General features: G+C 33.2%; 1 protein-coding gene across 3 annotated transcripts; it reads left to right on the forward strand.

Annotated features, from left to right (window-relative positions):
- Window positions 1–321: 321 nt before the first annotated feature.
- LOC123705808 (chitin synthase chs-2-like) lies at window positions 322–18,016 on the forward strand. 3 transcript variants are annotated; one of them, XM_045654838.1, is made up of 24 exons: window positions 322–598; window positions 1,140–1,247; window positions 2,924–3,168; window positions 3,257–3,423; window positions 3,504–3,837; window positions 3,930–4,129; window positions 4,216–4,528; window positions 4,614–4,834; window positions 5,334–5,419; window positions 5,522–5,673; window positions 5,863–6,125; window positions 7,340–7,550; window positions 7,685–7,885; window positions 8,280–8,506; window positions 9,203–9,370; window positions 9,692–9,997; window positions 10,273–10,502; window positions 10,747–10,867; window positions 11,082–11,234; window positions 11,432–11,608; window positions 13,052–13,219; window positions 13,688–13,919; window positions 15,168–15,328; window positions 17,608–18,016. In XM_045654838.1, exons 2-24 carry the CDS (start codon window positions 1,150–1,152, stop codon window positions 17,737–17,739), a joined length of 4,566 nt encoding a protein of 1,521 aa, XP_045510794.1. In that variant the 5' UTR covers window positions 322–598; window positions 1,140–1,149; the 3' UTR covers window positions 17,740–18,016. The 3 variants fall into 3 exon arrangements, with proteins under 3 accessions (XP_045510794.1, XP_045510793.1, XP_045510792.1); XM_045654837.1 differs by lacking the exon at window positions 322–598 and adding an exon at window positions 631–743; XM_045654836.1 differs by lacking the exon at window positions 322–598 and having other exon boundaries at window positions 919–1,247.
- The last annotated feature ends 988 nt before the right edge of the window (window positions 18,017–19,004 follow it).

Here is a 19,004-nt window from a genome sequence, read left to right on the forward strand (position 1 = left end):
TAGCATTCGTGATAAATAATGATAACTGATAAAAATATAACATTTAATATTCATTAAGTAGGTATATTATGATTATTTTCGGATACTAGCATCTGTAGCCTTGTCGTGAATATATTATGTACCTATTTCTTTTTGGGTACATATATATTTTTATTATAAGTTCGTATGATTGTTCCAATAATATTTTCTCCTTATCATATATTAAATCTATTTTAAAATATAAATAGTTTTGATACTAATTGCATGTTATATTCTTAGTTCTTACTATTACATCATATTATTATATAAATAATCATACGATTTAATAAATACATAGTTAGGATGCATTAAAAAAATAAAGGATCAATACGTAAAGCCGCTTCCTTAATATTTTAGAAATCACGATCACCAATCTCTTTTAATAGCCGATAAACAAATAATCAACTGATAATTATTATAATGACGTTTTTGATACGGGGAATTTCAATCGGACCAAGCATACTTGAATATATCAAGCTTGTAAAGTGAGGTGATTACAGTGTTATTGTGAAGTGCTGAAATAAAAATATTTAAATTTTAACAGTTATGAGAAAGCAATGTTGTGATATAGTTATCAAGGGTGAGTACTTACCTATTATTGCTTGTTAAACCATTAATAGATACGGCTCGATGATTGATAAATCTATTTTATTGTACTGTGTGTATTCCTCCAAACTAATGATGTTGTATTTAAAGTAAATGTGATGAATTTCTAAGAATGAACAGTATGTACTTTTAATAAGTGTGTTAAGTTCATAGGGTCATAGGTGCAGCAATCTGTATTTCATTTTACACGATAAAGTAATAAATACATAATACATAAATTATATATATTTTGTAATGTAACATAAATTATTTTGTTACTTGTGAGAAATTTATCACATATGGGATAGTTATGTATTTTTTTAGCAAATTCATTAATCAACTTTTTGCGTTTAATTGTATTTGCGACACTGAAATATGTTGTACTTATGTTGTCCAATTTGTTGTGCCTAACTAGCTTTTCGATTATCATAAGATAAACATTTTTTCTTATCAAATAATCACGAAAAATCATCTAAATTATTCAAATCACAACGAAGACATGATAATACGTATATTTAATTTTTCCATATTTCCAGGTAAATACTAATGGCTGCAAGAAAGTCAGGATACAAAGGTATTCCAGATGACAGTGACCTCTCCGATTCGGAGTTTCAGCCGCTTTATGACGACAATGATGAATTAGAGTGTGTATATGTTTCTTTTGTTTATGAAAACTTATTATTGAAGTTAAACTTCTGTAGGCGCGTTGAAAGTAGAATTTCCAGGTCGCTATAAGTATATTAAGAAGAGCTGGAACGTCAACACATTTACACATTGCACATGTTAGGCCGGGAGATACTGACACAAAATTTCGGGTCATTTGTAACAGGATGGCGGTCTAGAGGGGTCTTACTTATCCGACGAGTGTGACTTACGCCCACGCGACTAGTCCGCCGGTACCAGCGTTCTGACCATCATTTTTCTTTTAGTCATTGCGTAATAAGACCTCTGTAGAACCGCCATTCTGTTACAAATGACCCGAAATTTTGTGTCAGTATCTCCCGGCCTATGTATGTGTCATATTTTGCAATTGTTTATAAATACAGGGTGATGTAATTGGTGTAGTACGAATATCTAAAAATCTATGAAGAATTTTGTGATACAGTAAATGGAAGAATTATAATATGTTTAGTGACGTTTGGAGAAAGACGCGAGAACATGAGGAAAAATATATTCAATTAGAACCAAAAGTATATAATTACACTGACTCATTTATAATAACATTAAGAAATTCCGACGGCGAAACATCGAGTTCTTCGAGCGATGAAAGTTTCAGTGAAGTAGAAGATTACGATTATGATTAAATAGATTCTTCTTCTTCTCTATAGATACTGCTTTCTGAATTGTTGGTAAATGTTAAAACTGTTAAACTGTTATGACGATTCAAAAGTGCTTCTAGAAGAAGTCTAATAGTATACATATATGTTTGAGTTTGAGTTTAAAACCAATAGTGTGAAAATTATACAATAAACATGTAACATATATTTGTTAGCGCGTATTGGTAGGTATTACGTACTTACTACAAAATATATAATGTGGAGGAAGGAAGGTGGAATTCCTCCATCGAAAAAGGGAGGATCCTCGACCAGTCAACTCGACTGGCCGGCCGTAAAGGTCCCGATGGATGATGTCGGAAAGTTGTATATATAGCTCTGTAGCGAAAACATTTCGCTTGCGCGATTCAGAGCGAGGTGTCGCTACAATAATATTTCTTAGATATTTTTACTCGACCAAAGTCAGGACAAGACTGCTCCGCAACTGCAGAAGACGTCCGTTATTTAAATCATTATCAAAACAACCATCCGTGTGTTGGCAATTGGGAGTGAGCGCACGTGTTATTTGTATTGTTTTTATGACCTGAAATTTAATTATTATTTGATAATTGAATGATTATTAATACTTTTATCCAATTGATTATTTTTAGAATAAATAATTAAGTTCATCAATTGATTTACTTTTAAATTATAATTTTACAGGTAAATTATGAGAGCTTTCATAATTATATTTGCATATATTTATCTACAACGCACCCATTTTACAATTCAAGTCTAAAATGAAACTAGAGTCGCATTTATTTTTGAACATACTGTTAGTGAAATTGCATAAGTGTGAGTACTGTGAACATGCCAGCTTTCCTTAATTGACCGATACATGACAATACCGTCATGGAGTAAGGCGACGATTTTGTTATCTTTGAATCTTGCCAAAGTAGTTTCACTTCTGACACGTGTATTTGGCACACACGCTGTTTATATTTATAATAATATAGTATATTTATAAGTGTTTATAAGTGTTTTTATAAGTGTTCTATGATTTGCAGTCAACGGACAGCCCAAGAAACAAAAGGTTGGAATCTATTCAGAGATGTCCCTGTCAAAAAAGAGAGTGGGTCTATGACCTCTACTGTTTGGGTTGATAGAAGCGTGAAAATATTAAAGCTTCTTGCCTACATTCTGGTTTTTGCTGTTGTATTAGGCTCCGCTGTCGTCGCCAAAGGAACATTACTCTTTATCACATCGCAACTCAAAAAAGGACGTCAAATTACTCACTGTAACAGAGCCTTAGGTATTTTTATGATCATCCACATAGCTTGATTTTTTTTTCAAGTTTTGCTTATTATATAGTACTTAAAAATAATTCCTTTAATTTTTAGCTTTGGATAGACAATTTTTAACAGTTTTGACACTAGAAGAGCGAATAACATGGCTTTGGGCAGCGCTCATAGTTTTTGCAGTTCCAGAACTAGGAGCGTTTATGAGATCAGTGCGAATATGTTTTTTCAAAACTGCAAAGAAGCCGACACCTGTGGTTTTCTTCGTGGTAAATATTTCATTTTTTCGTATAATACACTGTAATAATATGATGTTCAAGTTTTCTTTTCATTCATGACATTATTTCAGGCTTTCTTAATAGAAACATTACAGACCGTCGGTATTGCCACACTTTTACTTATCATATTACCTGAATTGGATGTTGTAAAGGGAACAATGTTGATGAATGCTCTTTGTGTAATACCTGGAATTCTGAATGCATTCACGCGAGATCCATCCAACTCTCGGTACTATATCGTAATCATTTTGGATGTATTGTCTGTGTCTGCCCAAGTCACAGCGTTTGTTGTTTGGCCTCTATTGGACGGTACCCCGATTCTTTGGACTATACCTATGGCTTGCATATTTATTTCTTTAGGCTGGTGGGAAAACTTTATTGGGCATATCGATAGACATGTTGCAGGTATAATATGATTCATAATTATGTTTTAAAGATTGTTGATTAGTTAATGATTATAGGTAATGATGATTTATTAACATGCTACTTTATTGCAGTTATATTTTTATACATATGTGAAATACGCGATGACCTAAAAAAGACTCGATACTTTACACAAAGAATACTTTCCATATGGAAAATAGTTGTGTTTATGATTTGCATTATGATCTCAATGGAAATTCAAGGAGACGATTCAAAAACTTTCTTTTCTCATGTTACCAAAGCCTTCGGAGTACGCGAATATTATGTGCATGAGGTGACTATTTTGAATTATTAAGAATTATTTGAACTTGTTATACTTATTCGTTTAAATTTACTTAGATAGATTTATTACTATTACAGGTGCAAGCTGTTCTCCAAAATTCCGTTGAAGGCTTGGACCGTACTATAATTGCCGGCAGTTTCATACTTCCAGCCTATTGGGCTACGTCGTTGTGGGTCGCTCTTATTCAAGTTGTCGCTGCCTATGTCTGTTTTGGAGCTGCAAAATTTGCATGCAAGATTCTGATACAAAAGTTCAGTTTCACGTTTTCATTAGGGCTCGTTGGGCCTGTCGCTGTCAATTTGCTTATTTATTTCTGTGCAGCGAGAAATGCTAATCCATGCGTTTTTCACGACACCATTCCCGATTATTTGAGCTTCGTTATTCCACCTGGTGAGTTATCCAAAATATATAAGTAATAATAAATAACCTGTATGAAAATTGGAATAAAATATCTAATCCGTGCTCCTTTTTGTAGTGTACTTTTTAAAACATTATATAAGTCGTGAAATGACTTGGATATGGCTTCTCTGGCTTGCGTCCCAAGCGTGGATAACGATTCATACCTGGACACCTCGATGCGAACGGTTAGCGGCTACTGACAAGCTTTTTGCTAAACCCTGGTATACGGGAGTGCTTATTGACCAGTCGTTACTTTTGAACCGGACTATGGATGAAGAAACCGATATATCTGTAGAGGTATGTTGAATATTGTTTTTAATTTCAAATTTCTTTATATATTCACAGGATTAAAGCATCTTTCTACTAAATTTTAACTGGTTTGATAATTATGTCTTGATAAAATTTAATAGAATTAATATTTGCATCGTTTGCTTTCATCGGCGTAGTTTTTGATCTTGAACTAGTCGAATGACACTGATGGTTTACGAAGGCTATTACGATAAGATAGATAATATCGAACGTATATGAAATTATGTGCGAGATAGCATAACTTATGAGTTTTTATTATAACTCCGAAATTATTGCTAAAACCATGTTTAAAGTTTTATGATAATCAACATATCTACGTACATGAATGCGAATTTAGTTCTCAGTTTGAAAAGAGATTTAATAATTGTGACTTCTCTTCAAATAAAATTTCATATTTTTAGTTTTAACATGCATATTATGCTAGTGATGACGTGCAATCATTGCTTTTAAATTAAAGAAAGTTTTTTGGACTATGGAATTTTTTCAGGAACTAAAAGAATTAAAAGAAGATGCTTCCATAACAAGTTCAGTCGATGAACCCAGAGATGTCAAACCTTCAGACTGTATAACTAGGTAAAAATCGGTCCATTAATTCATTCGAGTAAAATATAAAATGAATAATAAATATTTCAAATAAGTTCAACTTACTTTACTCCATGTTTTAATGTTGTGCAGAATTTACATTTGCGCTACCATGTGGCACGAGACGAAAGAGGAGATGATGGAATTCTTGAAATCAATCTTTCGACTGGACGAAGATCAGAGTGCACGTAGAGTCGCTCAGAAATATCTTGGTATTATCGATCCGGACTATTATGAACTTGAAGGTATGTTTCTTTATAAATAACTTTTCAAACTTGGCAATATTGTTACCTTTTTCGTTAATTATTAAAATCAATCAAGTGCTAGTCAGATGCGACTTAGGTATCCGAACAAATAACCTACATCCGTGGCCAATAGTTGTAAGCCAACTTTTATTTTTAAGTCTATAACCCGGTACATGTTTCATATTATAGCTAACATATATTTGGATGACGCGTTCGAAATATCGGATCACAGCGCGGAAGATTCTCAAGTCAATCGTTTCGTGAGAACTTTAGTGGAAACTATAGATGAAGCAGCTTCCGAAGTGCATTTGACAAATGTAAGGCTTCGCCCACCGAAGAAATATCCCACTCCATACGGAGGCAGGCTAGTGTGGACATTGCCTGGAAAAAATAAAATGATATGCCATTTGAAGGACAAGTCTAAGATAAGACATAAGAAAAGGTGGTCTCAGGTTGGTGGTTTAGCCATTTTATTTAACCTTTTGTAAATTTTTTTGGTGTAAAAATTGAAATTTGAAGTGAATTGAAGTTTAAGTCTGTACTGTAATGTCTAGCTACGCTATTAATTTACTATTTTATACTCCCACATTTTAAAAAATGAACCGTTTTTCATTTGACTAAAATTAAATGGTAGGTTACAAATTATACTTTTAACTAATAATTTTAGTTCAGTTATTTTAAATTCCACAATTATATTTAAACTTCTACTGTTTTTTGTGAAATGATATGTTTAGTAGTACAGTATTATATCCTACCTACATCGTAGCGTTATTTCCTGTTTACGCTGCAACACAAAGACAATCAAAGGATTGCTACACTTATGTGTCATTATTCATTATCATTAGAGCATTAAAAGTATCAGATTTTTATGACTTCGATAAGGACTAAAATAAAAGACTAATTAATATTACTGATTTTTCCATATAGTGAATATATTTGATTATAATTATACATTGTTATGATGTGGAATACACTGCAGACTAAAATTAAAACCTTGTCATAAATATTCGAGTCGATATTTTCATATTAAGTATTTGTTGTTGATCATCAGATACTAAGAAAGACATATCTACGAATTTCCGTTTAAGACGCTTATTTTCGAATTATGACATATTTTTGTGATAATATGGATGTATGATAATTTCCATTCCTATAATCATTACTTATCACTAGATTATTTATGAGCAATCAATTTTGAATTTCTATAGAAGTATTATAGTTTATTTTTAAATAATGTGCATTACTGCAACACACTTTGTTAATTGCGTAAAACACTTATCATAAGTGCTCTTTAAAGGCAAAGGTATGATAATAAAACAATTTGTAACATATAGGCTCAATGCATTAACCTTAACCTTATCGTTTATCTTGATCTTGGCCCTAATATTTCATTTATTGCAATACCTACCTATTTAGTATTTTAGCTTTCTCTTTGTTTATTTTATGTTGATATCAATAAATTATCATATTACGCGGATTACCTACTCCCCGAATATTGGTTGTAAATTATAATTATGGCTTTTTATCTTTTCTATATACAATATTGGCTTGGTGCTACAAAATATTCTTGAATTTATGGTACCTATAGAAAGTGCCTAAATTTCGAAAATTGTAAATATAATCAGAATGAAATTTAAAGAAACAACATCTTTTTATTGTTTTGTAGGTCATGTACATGTATTATTTACTCGGCCATCGCTTAATGGATTTGCCACTGTCCGTGGACCGGAAAGAAGTGATAGCAGAAAACACGTACCTACTTGCGTTGGACGGTGACATAGATTTCAAGCCGTGTGCGGCGACGCTGCTCGTTGATTTGATGAAAAAGGACAAAAATTTGGGAGCAGCATGCGGTCGAATTCATCCAGTCGGATCTGGTAATAAATTTAAAATGAATTTGATATTCACAGATTAGTTAATCCTTTATCCTAAAAAGGTTTACTGTTTATAAGCTTACCTACCCACACAATATTTTACGTTTTTCCTGTAAAATTGAAGATATTTTTTACAGGTTTCATGGCGTGGTACCAAATATTTGAATATGCCATCGGTCATTGGCTACAAAAATCAACTGAGCATATGATTGGCTGCGTCCTTTGCAGTCCCGGGTGCTTCTCGCTTTTCAGGGGAAAAGCGCTTATGGATGATAATGTTATGAGGAAATACACCCTCACCGCGAGTGAGGCTCGACACTTCGTACAGTACGATCAAGGTATGTATTTTATAAAGATTACAACATATATCAATTATTTATAAGTAATTGTAAATAGTGCAATATGAGTAATACATTGAAGTAATGGTAATTTTAATTATTGCAATATAGTCTTCAAAATACTCTTGTTGAATGTTGATATTTTGATCTATTTAATTTCTATCTAAATAAGCTAATTTGTTATAATAGTTTATTTGATCAGACACAATGAACGAATGAACGAATTCGGATTTATTTAACAGGAGAGAAAAAAAGGTTTCGTAACTACTTTCTTTCTACCCTCAAGTTTTTAGTTATTAGAAATAAAATAAATACGGGAGACATTACACAACTTTACCGTAAATATTTACTAATCATTCTAAAAAAATGTAGTAGAAAATTAACTTTACCCCAGGTGAAGATAGATGGCTCTGCACTCTATTACTCCAAAGGGGATATCGAGTAGAATACTCAGCCGCCTCCGATGCGTACACGCATTGTCCTGAACGTTTTGATGAATTCTTCAACCAACGACGACGATGGGTACCCTCCACTATGGCGAACATTCTAGATCTGCTAACCGACGCTAAACATACCGTCAGGGTCAATGACAATATATCTATGCTGTATATCGCTTATCAGGTATGTAGAATGCAGCGTGTTTAAATTGCATGAATTATTTTTGAGATAAAAAGCCTATATATGAAGGATAGTTTGTAAATTTGGAGAAAACTATGTTCGCAGTCAAAACATGCATTTTTTAAACAATCAAAATTGACAGAACAAAACCAAAAGATATCTAACTTGGATTAGAAAATCAGTAAAATGTTTACATATTATTAATTAAGATTATAAGTGTTCATGACCTACTTATATCTAAATATTTTAATAACCGACTTATATCTTAATCCAACATAACCAACAACAAATCCATAAATATTATTATCTAATCTAGGAAAGATTTATAATAATATATATAAATTTTCGGAAATATTTTAGGAATGTTTCAGTTCTAGATACTCATTGAATAATTATGAAAAAGTTTTCTTTTGTTTAGATTTTTTTTACAATATGTTATTTAAATTTGAAACAAATTCTTTTGTTTCTTTAACGAAAACAACTGATGCATATTTCTCATTGATAACTCTCATAATCAATAATAAAAATACCTAATTTATTTAAAATTTATTGTTATACTTAACACAAAATTTTAAATTAGGTATTTTATTACAGTAGTATTCAAAGAGTTTATAGGAAAGGTCTAAATAAACCATTGATCTCCCAGACCTATTACTTCAAAAGTAATCGAGCACTTATTCAGAAATGCACTTTTTTCAGAGTATGTTAATGTCAGGTACCATTTTTGGGCCAGGAACGATATTCCTTATGATGATTGGTGCTATTAATGCGATTACGGGACTGAGTAACTTACAAGCATTGATTCTGAATGCCGTGCCAGTATTTTTATTCATCCTCGTGTGCATGACATGCAAATCTGATACTCAAGTAGGTATCTTATTAGTTTTAGGACGATTTGAACTATAAGGGGCGATTTTTCAATCCTTGGTTAAAAATTATTCATCGAATATAATATTATACAACCATTTCAAAAATGTGTCACTTGTCCGTTTTTTGGCATTTTACAGGTAACATCTGTGTATTATTGTGTAATGTTTTATTGGAAGGATAAGATTTAACTATGGATTGAAAAATCAGCCCTAAATTAATTATTTAGTTATCCGGACTCCATTTCCCATTTGCGATACATGTTTGAACAAATCAATTGATATAAAAATTTAATTAATGAATGTAAACATTTTCTTTCAGCTAAAACTGGCCAATCTCATAACATGTCTTTACGCTATGATAATGATGATTGTTATAATCGGTATCGCACTGCAGATAGTAGAGGATGGATGGTTAGCGCCATCTAGTATTTTCTTTGTGGCAACATTCGGTATTTTCTTTGTGACTGGCGCACTACATCCACAAGAAATATCTTGTTTATTATACCTTGGAATTTATTATATTACAATCCCTAGTATGTACATGTTGTTGATCATATATTCGCTATGCAATCTTAACAACGTCTCGTGGGGTACCCGAGAAGTAGCGCAGAAGAAGACATTGAAGGTCAGTAGTTTGGTAGTTATACTTCTTAACTTTAATTTAAAGAATTCATTTTTTTAACAATAACCATACGAAAATTAACATTATCACAATCCCGCTCAATAAATGTCCGAAGCAAAACTCTATCGTGTGAAGGAAGAAATTTCTAATGAGCGATACAATAGACTCTGAACATTATTGCAACGAAATAAGGTGTTAATTTCAATGATAATAGGATAATACTTTTAAATAGGTTATTTTGCGTAATAGTATGTCAAGGATGAACTGTGGATTTTTAGGAATTAGAAATGGAGAAGAAAGCAGCTGAGGAAGCCAAGAAAAAAATGGACAATCAAAGTGTATTGCGCTGGTTCGGAAAATCTGAAGAAACGACTGGTTCATTAGAATTCAGTATATCCGGTCTCTTCAAAATTTTATGTTGTACAAACCCGAAAGACCACAAAGAGGATTTACATTTGTTACAAATTTCCAACACCCTTGAGAAGATTGAAAAGAGATTGGATGCTTTGTAAGTTTCATGAGATAATTATTGTGTAGCAAATTTAAAATGTTACAAATGATTTTCAAAAATTATTTTTACATATTACTTATAAATTATTCATGAATGAAAGTTTATAAGCAAGTCTGTTACTTCAATACTATACTGAATTGCTTCAAAATTATGCATTCGAAATTGATTTCTCATATTGTCCATTATAAATAGACCTTGTGTTTGATATTCTCTTTTTATTCTATTTCTTTTTGTGTTCTAGAGGTGCTCCACCTGAAATGGATAATCGTCCTCGACGCCGATCTTCTATGGTAATTCGAAACGATACGCTCTCTATGTTACCAGAATATGCTGATAGTGAAGACTCTGTTGAAATACCTAGGGTAATTTTTGGCTCTTAAACATAATATAGATTTTTATAATTGATATTTTCGTGTTGGCTGAATATAATAATGATAACTGCTTGGTATTGGTCTAATATTTAAGGGTTTCTATTTTAAAGGATTAGGAGTAAACTAAATATAATATAAAATTTTATGCGAAATTGATAATTGCTTTTTAATATAATTGTATTGTGAATTATTACGGAATTTTTAGGAAGAAAGAGATGATTTGATTAATCCGTATTGGATAGAAGATCCAAACCTTCAGAAAGGTGAAGTGGACTTTTTGACAACAGCAGAGACGGAGTTCTGGAAAGATCTCATAGACGCTTATTTGAGACCGATTGATGAAAATAAAGAAGAAAAGGTAAAAATAATAATTGTATATATACAAAAAGAGTTTTTCATTGCTTCTTCAAATATTAGATTAAAATATGTTCAAAATGTACATAGATAAGTAACAATTTTGTTCCTGACTTCAAATAACATGAATATTATAAACCCTTACTGTAAAAGTAACTCTTCGCACAAAATTCTTAATTTTATATTTCTCTATTACTACAGGAACGGATAACAACAGAGTTAAAGAATCTGCGCGATAACATGGTGTTCGCATTTCTGATGCTCAACGCACTGTTCGTGCTCATTATATTTATACTCCAATTAAACCAGAATCAACTGCATATTAAATGGCCTTTTGGACAGAAAGTGCATATAGAATACCATAGAGACCGAAATCTAGTAAGTATTATTGTTCATTTTATTTAAAATTGTATATTCTGTATTACACAAACACTACAGTACACTCATTTTGGTAACATTGTATATCTCCATAATACACGGGTATCGCCGTAAGGATGATACCCGGTCCTTTGGAAGGCTTACGTGGGGACACAGGTCCAACACGCAGAGGCCCTTTAGAGAATTTAATGTGTTGTAGGACACCAGCCGCAGCCTGCCCATGGCTGCACTATAGAGATTCAACCCTGGGCAGTCCGCGGCCAATGTAGGACTATTGCAGAAAAATGGAAATGAATAAAACTGGGTTATGGAAGGGGGTGTTAGATGGACTGGTATATTGGGTCTATGGGGACTATGGACGTCTGCCTTTTCAATCTTAAAAATTGAAAATTATGGCAGACGGTGACTCGCCAGTTCGGTCGATGGGCTCCCAAAAAGGTTACCGATAATGGCAACAAGGGGGCAACATAAGCTGAACGGCTTAAATAAACGGCTAGGGGTGTAGAGAGGTGCGGCACCGGATTCACCATCGAGAGCCAGCGGGCCCGGAGCGGGTTTCCCCGCTATTACGCCATTAGACACTTCCACCCCCGAGCATATAGCTCTAGCGGCTCCACTCTGGACGGCCAACAAAGGCGAGCCAGAGGTGGGGGATCCTGAACCTCGTCATTGTTCACTCCGAACTGCCACCGGGACAGCCCCAGAGGTGAGGACAGGGACCTCCCCCGGGAGGTCGCTACTCCCCGACACCTCGCCACAAGGTGCCCTGCGGGGTGACTGACTGCACGGCTGGGATATCTATTGTAGATATGCCAACCGGGGGCGATGGGGTCGTCACATCCCTACGCCTACATTGTATATTATTATTATTATTTTTGGAAGTGAAACTTCTTTATGTCGTGATTGCATTGGACAGTCACGACATGGAGTAAATCGACGATTTTGGTATCTTATTATCTTGCCGGAGAAGTTTCACTTTTGACACGTGTGTATGTCGCACGCTCTTTTGTGAAATCTAAATATGCAAACATATATATTATTTTATTGGCAAAGACAAAATCAGGTACGGAAATAAATTTGTCTAAGGTCAAGTCTTCAATTCAACTAAGGCAAAACCGATTCCCTTTTTTGCTGTGCCATTTTGATAATATTCATGGGATTAATTATTATTTAAAAAAGAGTGTGTGTATTTATGTACACGCGTTAGAAGTTATACTTCTTTGGCGTATGGAAAAAATACTAGAATATACAACTTGAACATAGTTATCAATTTTCATACCACCTAGAACTAACTTCATGCTGTTAAATTTAGGTGTCGGTGTGCGCGCGCATCGTAAAAATTCACTATCATCATTTTTCTCCATCGCGCCAAAAGAAGTATAACTTCAACAAAAATGTTCAAAGCATCCGATTATGTTTTACATAGAAGTTATAACGTTTTAGGTGGAAATCGACCGTGAATATTTGATGTTGGAGCCGATAGGTTCTCTGTTGATCATTTTCTTCGGGTCGGTGATGATCATACAGTTTCTGGGAATGCTCTTGCATCGACTGGGAACGCTCACTCACTTGCTGTCAACCGTGTCACTTAACTGGTACTTCACTAAGAGTGTGAGTTATTTTTAAAGATTGCAATATATTATAATACTAGCGGTCCGCCCCGGCTTCGCCCGTGGTATATATTTACGTTTTCTCTACATAAGAACCATCCTCGTACTTCAAGGAATATAATAAAAAAAGAATTAACGAAATCGGTTCAGGCGTTCTCAAGTTATGCGCTTACACATTTTGGGATTCATTTTTATATTATAGATTTTGTAGAATGTTTTAAGTCGTTGGCGATTAGTTCTTTTTGGATAGGTCTATGCGATAAGTGACCTTGTATGATATAGTTTTAAATCAGAAATTTCCTTATATTAGACCTGAAATATATTAAAACCCAAAATCTACAGATTTAAAAATCTCTTCACAATGGCGTCATAGACGAGAGGATTGATATATAAAGTTTTTTTTAAATAAGTCCCCTTTATTAGGTTGGAAATATCTTTAAAATATTATAAAGATTATCATTATTTTTAGCCCAATGATATTCAAGGCGACGCTTTATTCGAAAAACGAGCAGTGGAAATCGCGAAAGACTTGCAGAAACTCAACGTGGATGACTTGGAGAAGCGAGGAGTTGACGATTCTACAGTGTCTAGACGGAAAACGCTTCACAATCTCGAACGAGCCCGGGATAATAGACATAGTGTTATCAATTTGGATGCTAACTTCAAGCGGCGACTGACTATACTGCAGAATAATGATAATTGTGAGTTACTTTTTATAAATAAATGTTTCATAGCAGTGTTCGCAAATATTAAAATTATTATTCTGTGATGTAAGTAAACAAAGTGTTACCACTTACCATCATTATACAGATAGCATTACATAAAACGTACCAAAAGTAATAAATTGTAATATCAACCTTATTCCGATGAATTAAAGTCTAATTTACCAAGCACCAAATCTCCACCCAGGGTAGAAAACATTTTTTTGTTTATGATTGGCGATTGCGTATCTTTTAGAGTTGCTGTTAGAAATCGCATTTTAAAGCCAAATGTAATATTCAAAATGGCGTTTGTGATTATTTAATATTTATTTGTGTGTATCAATTTTAAAATTTATATAATACAATTTACAATACCAAACCATTCAGGTATTATTACTACGTATAGAGAGGACTCCACGAACAAAATCTGTGCCACAAGCGCGGCGGCGCGGGGCGGCTAGTAATTCGAATACACTTTGTAGATATTCTGCCTCTTATTACTTATAAATTAAAACCAATTAATGTAACAAATAAATATTGTTAATATTTTATTAAAAAAATATGAATAAACTTATCAATAAAAACCAATCAATGTAACAAAAAAAAATTGAATTTGAATTAAAAAAAAAAAATGGTTTGAGACGATTGACTCTAACTCGTGTTACAAAAAGTGTAGTAGCGATGTCCTCTCTAATACGTAGTATATAGTAACTCAATGTACTAAACTCATTGTGATAATATTACTACGTATGGAGAAGACACCACGAACAAAATCTTTGCGCCATTTTTTTGCTCTAAGTTTTAAAAATTATTATCTAGTTAGGTTCTTACCGATGAAAGTTATTCCTTTGCACTTTTCCGTATTATTTGTGCAATATCGTAACACACACGAAGGCATATTTGATGCGTTTCACTTTAAAACAAATAAAAAATGAGTGTGCAGTTAAGCCATATGGCGTATGTTGAGCGGAACATATGTGATGTAGGCGGTGTCGTCTCCATATGTATATCTCAATGATTGGCGATTGCGTATCTATTTGCTGTTAGGAATCGCATTCTAAAGCCAAATGTAATACCTATTCAAAATGGCGTTTGCGATTATTTAAAAATTATTTGTGTGTATTAATTTTAAAATATAAATATATTACAATTTACAATACTAAACTATCTTTTTTGAAATTTGTGTGTATTAATTATTTTTAAAATTGAAATATATTACAGTACTAAACTATATTATTTTTTGAACAGACACGCTGTCCCGTCTCCCGTCGCTGGGCGGGGACCCCACCACGCGGCGCGCCACGCTGCGCGCGCTGATGACGCGGCGCGACTCAGTGCTGGCGGAGCGGCGCCGCTCGCAACTACAGCCGCGCGACTCACACTACATGTACGACGAGCCGCTGCTTGACGTGAGTGTACTCCTCCTCCTTAAGGCCTGTATCGGGTAGAATTCCCTTTTAAGGTGACTAGTAGAGCAAAACGCGAGTTTGCTGGTAAATTATAATGCTTTAAATTATATGATTAACTGCAGTAAAAAATCTCAGATAAATATATGATATTCTTCAGGAGATAAACTAGCTAGATAGAAAAAAATCACAAAGGTACCTCTAAAAAAATCTTTTGATGCTTAAAAACCATACTAAACTACATGCAATCATTCTGTTTTTTCGGCAAATAATTCTACAAGCAACATACTAAGATAATACTGTGTTATTTTTTTAGTCCAATCAATAGATTTCGTGTAAATCGCAAATTCTTATTCCCAAACCAAAAACGTACGCATGTGTGCGTGAACGCCAATGTACCGACACTACCGGCCGAGGCCCGTTCGTAATGATGCGCGTATGGCGTCGGGCTGCAGCTGTGGCGCGGCGTGTGTGTGTGAGTGGAATGAAATGCTTACTCAGGGCAGCGCCTTAATACCGAAAATTAACTCTAGTTATAACCGTTTTTCTTCTTAGATTCTTATTGTACATATCTAAAAAATTTTTTTATTAAAGTTTCGAATATGATAAAGGGCATGGTTGTTTTAATTTGTTTATATTTTTACAATCAGGTTTTTTGGAAAAAAATCATGAACTGAGGTCGATTTTTGGACTTCAAACCAAAACGCTAAGTCAATATAACGTCAATTATTGTAGTTTTTTTTACAGTGTGTTTATGAAATTGAAACACAGGGCATGGTTGTTTTTAATTTTGATTCCATATCCAAATACCTTTTTAATAATTTTTATTCGTACTTTTACTACGGTAGATTCGCGCCGGTCCCCCGATCCCGCCTTGTAAATCACCTAGCAAGGTCGCTAGCCCCTATTAAGGCCTTAAGTCGAATTCCTCACTGCTGAGGGTCGTGATCATTTTGGAGTTGTGATTTCTTAGTTATTTTACGCAATTTGTCTCGATCTTCTGCGATGTGGATAGCTTCAGGTACGCTGGTTTCTACGGTCGTTTTAATTTGGCCCGACCGGCGCATTGGCCTGCGGTCTTTTCCCTTCTACCCTGCTAGTGAGAAGGACTATTGGTACTAAGTGATCCAACGTAAAATAGGAGCACCACTAAACTTTGTGTCAAATGTTATTATAAATACGATTTACTTAGAAACCTTTTTGCATACATTGGTAACGGCTTATTTTTATTTTACCCGTATCTTACATAAAATTTATATATAAAACTAATTAATGACTGTAACGTAGCAATATAGTGCTAAGTCGGACCTATTCTTAGGCTCAATTCGCATTAAAAGAGTTGGTGAGCAGCGGCGGTGAGAGCAAGTAGCACAGAGACTAGACTTTGCTAGGAGGTTTGCCAAGATTGTATTTTTATATTTTTAAATGTCAGTAATTATCTAATTATTATTTTTTTTCAATATTTATTAATATACACCTTGTATTCAGATTAATCATTCAAATTCTCTGTTCAAATTCTACAATTTATTTATTTAACTATATTTCTTTTAGTAACGCTTTTGAATCATTATAATACACACAAATGATTAAAAAGCAACGGCTAGTAAGTCTGTAATCGCCTTATTTTAACACATTTTTTTTACATATAAAACAATAATGATACTCTAACTACTATTAAGGGAACTATTAAGGGAGTAGGGACATTCAATAGATCCATCTTCCATATTTTCTATATACCTTTGCATAATTTCGGAACTATTTCTTTAAACTACAACTAAACTCTGTAATGCAATGAGGAATTATATTATTAAATCAACCATCTCGTGTTATATGCTCTAGAAAGCCGGAACAGTAATTTTAATTTTATTTTTGTTCCTTGTCTCATAAAAATGTCTATCACCTATTCTCGTGCATAAGTCAGAGTTATCGTGTACAAAGTATATGTATTTACATTATTAAACTGCACTAACAATTTAATAACATACTTATCCTGACGGCTAATAATTGGTTGTCTGTTAATTTCATTCACTATGTAAGTATCTGTTTATTTAGTAGCAGAACATTTATTATCTCAAGTGTAAACGAAGTTCAACGAATCAGCTTCTGTATTCTTTTCACTCATATTCTTACACTTTTCTTTTAGTTTATGAATTAACTAAATGACATGACTGAAGTTTTGTATTCGGAGATTTAGATAAGAAAATAGAAGAGAAAATCTAGTTGAATAAATATATTTTTCAATCGTATAGACCTAAGTATCTAATAAACTAATAATTCTCTAGATAAACATGGTCGGTCGAGCTAGCATGCCCTTCAACAAAGGCTACGAGCCGGCCCTCGACAGCGAAGAGGACACGCCCCTACCGCCCAGACGCAGTACTGTGAGATTTCGGGAACGCGAGAGTTACATGTGATGACGATACGGCATTATTTATTGGTGGGATCTGCTACGAATTAAAGATTTGATAGGAAGTGTAAGAAGAAAAGAGAATGGTGGCTTTGAGGCTAGGTCAGGAAGTATAAGTGAGACAAAATATGTAAGAGAAAAACTTTAACAATACCGCGGGATTAGTTTCATTCATTTTCCGCAAATACATGATTAACATATAGATTTTTTTTATAAAATATATTATATCGTAATAAAATTTTCGATAAGTCGTTAATGGTGCAAAGAATAAAAAAAAGGCAAAGAATACATTTACTAACAATAATAATAACAAATATGTAAATTTTTTGAATCATCTTTAAAATGTGGTTGCTACTTCGGTAACTCATTCATTTCATTCATTCGTTCATTTAGTTTGCCGAATTTTATAAGCAGGGAAACTAAAAGTAATATTAATATCTAGATATTCGTCTTTAACTGTTGTAATATTTCACAATATGGACCTTGTACTGATTTTATAAATAATTTAATTGTTAATTTAATAACCTACTTTTTACTAGAAAAAGTAAATCATATGCGTTCTCAACATATCATTCAGATTTATAAAACCTCATTCACTGTTTACGAAAGAAATCTTTGAAAGAAAAATAATTCTAAGAGTGCACTTACGCTTCCTGTTTTATTCTTTATTCGCAGGGGATTTAAATTTGTGAAAAAGCAAACTATATTTTGAGTATTTGAAAGAGCTATCTTTTGAATTGTATTTTTTTTATATAAAACAAATGATGCAAGCCTTTATTTCCTGTGATGTTTTGATAAAATAAATTATTGAATTATAAGTGTTTTTTTTTTCATTTCTCCCTTTTTTATATTCCTTTATTTAACTTAGAAAAGAAATTATGCAGTATCTAAATTTTTATACCGATTTAATAACAGTTGGTTGCTCTTATAGCCTATACAAACTGATATTAGTTTTTTTATTAAAAAGTTAATAAAAAAAGCTTTCAGTCTTTGTTCTCTTAAAAACTATGCTCATTTATTTTCCCTAAAAAATAGGTAAATTTTAACCTCGTATCGTCGTATTTCATAAAATATGACACTGAAAAATAATCTCCAATACTACATGACTAAACTTTGAATAAGGAAAAACGCATGCAAACCATTTTACTCGTTTATAGTTCCCGAAAATTGGTCAATAAAGCGCATTATTTGGCAAAAGAAGTTGAGTCAGTCAAGTGAGAAGTGAGAAGTGACAGGTCGCGAGGGCTTAGCGCGCGAGTCGCGGGCAGTGAG

Source organism: Colias croceus, chromosome 3 (assembly GCF_905220415.1).
Source record: "Colias croceus chromosome 3, ilColCroc2.1".
NCBI classification, from domain to species: domain Eukaryota; kingdom Metazoa; phylum Arthropoda; class Insecta; order Lepidoptera; family Pieridae; genus Colias; species Colias croceus.

Excerpts from the sequence above, each read along its gene's own strand:
- LOC123705808 (XM_045654838.1), top strand. The coding sequence starts at position 1,150 with ATGGCTGCAAGAAAGTCAGGATACAAAGGTATTCCAGATGACAGTGAC. Across the intron at positions 3,424-3,503 it reads CACCTGTGGTTTTCTTCGTG|GCTTTCTTAATAGAAACATT; the intron begins GTAAATATTTCA and ends ACATTATTTCAG. Across the intron at positions 13,920-15,167 it reads ACTGCAGAATAATGATAATT|ACACGCTGTCCCGTCTCCCG; the intron begins GTGAGTTACTTT and ends TTTTTTGAACAG.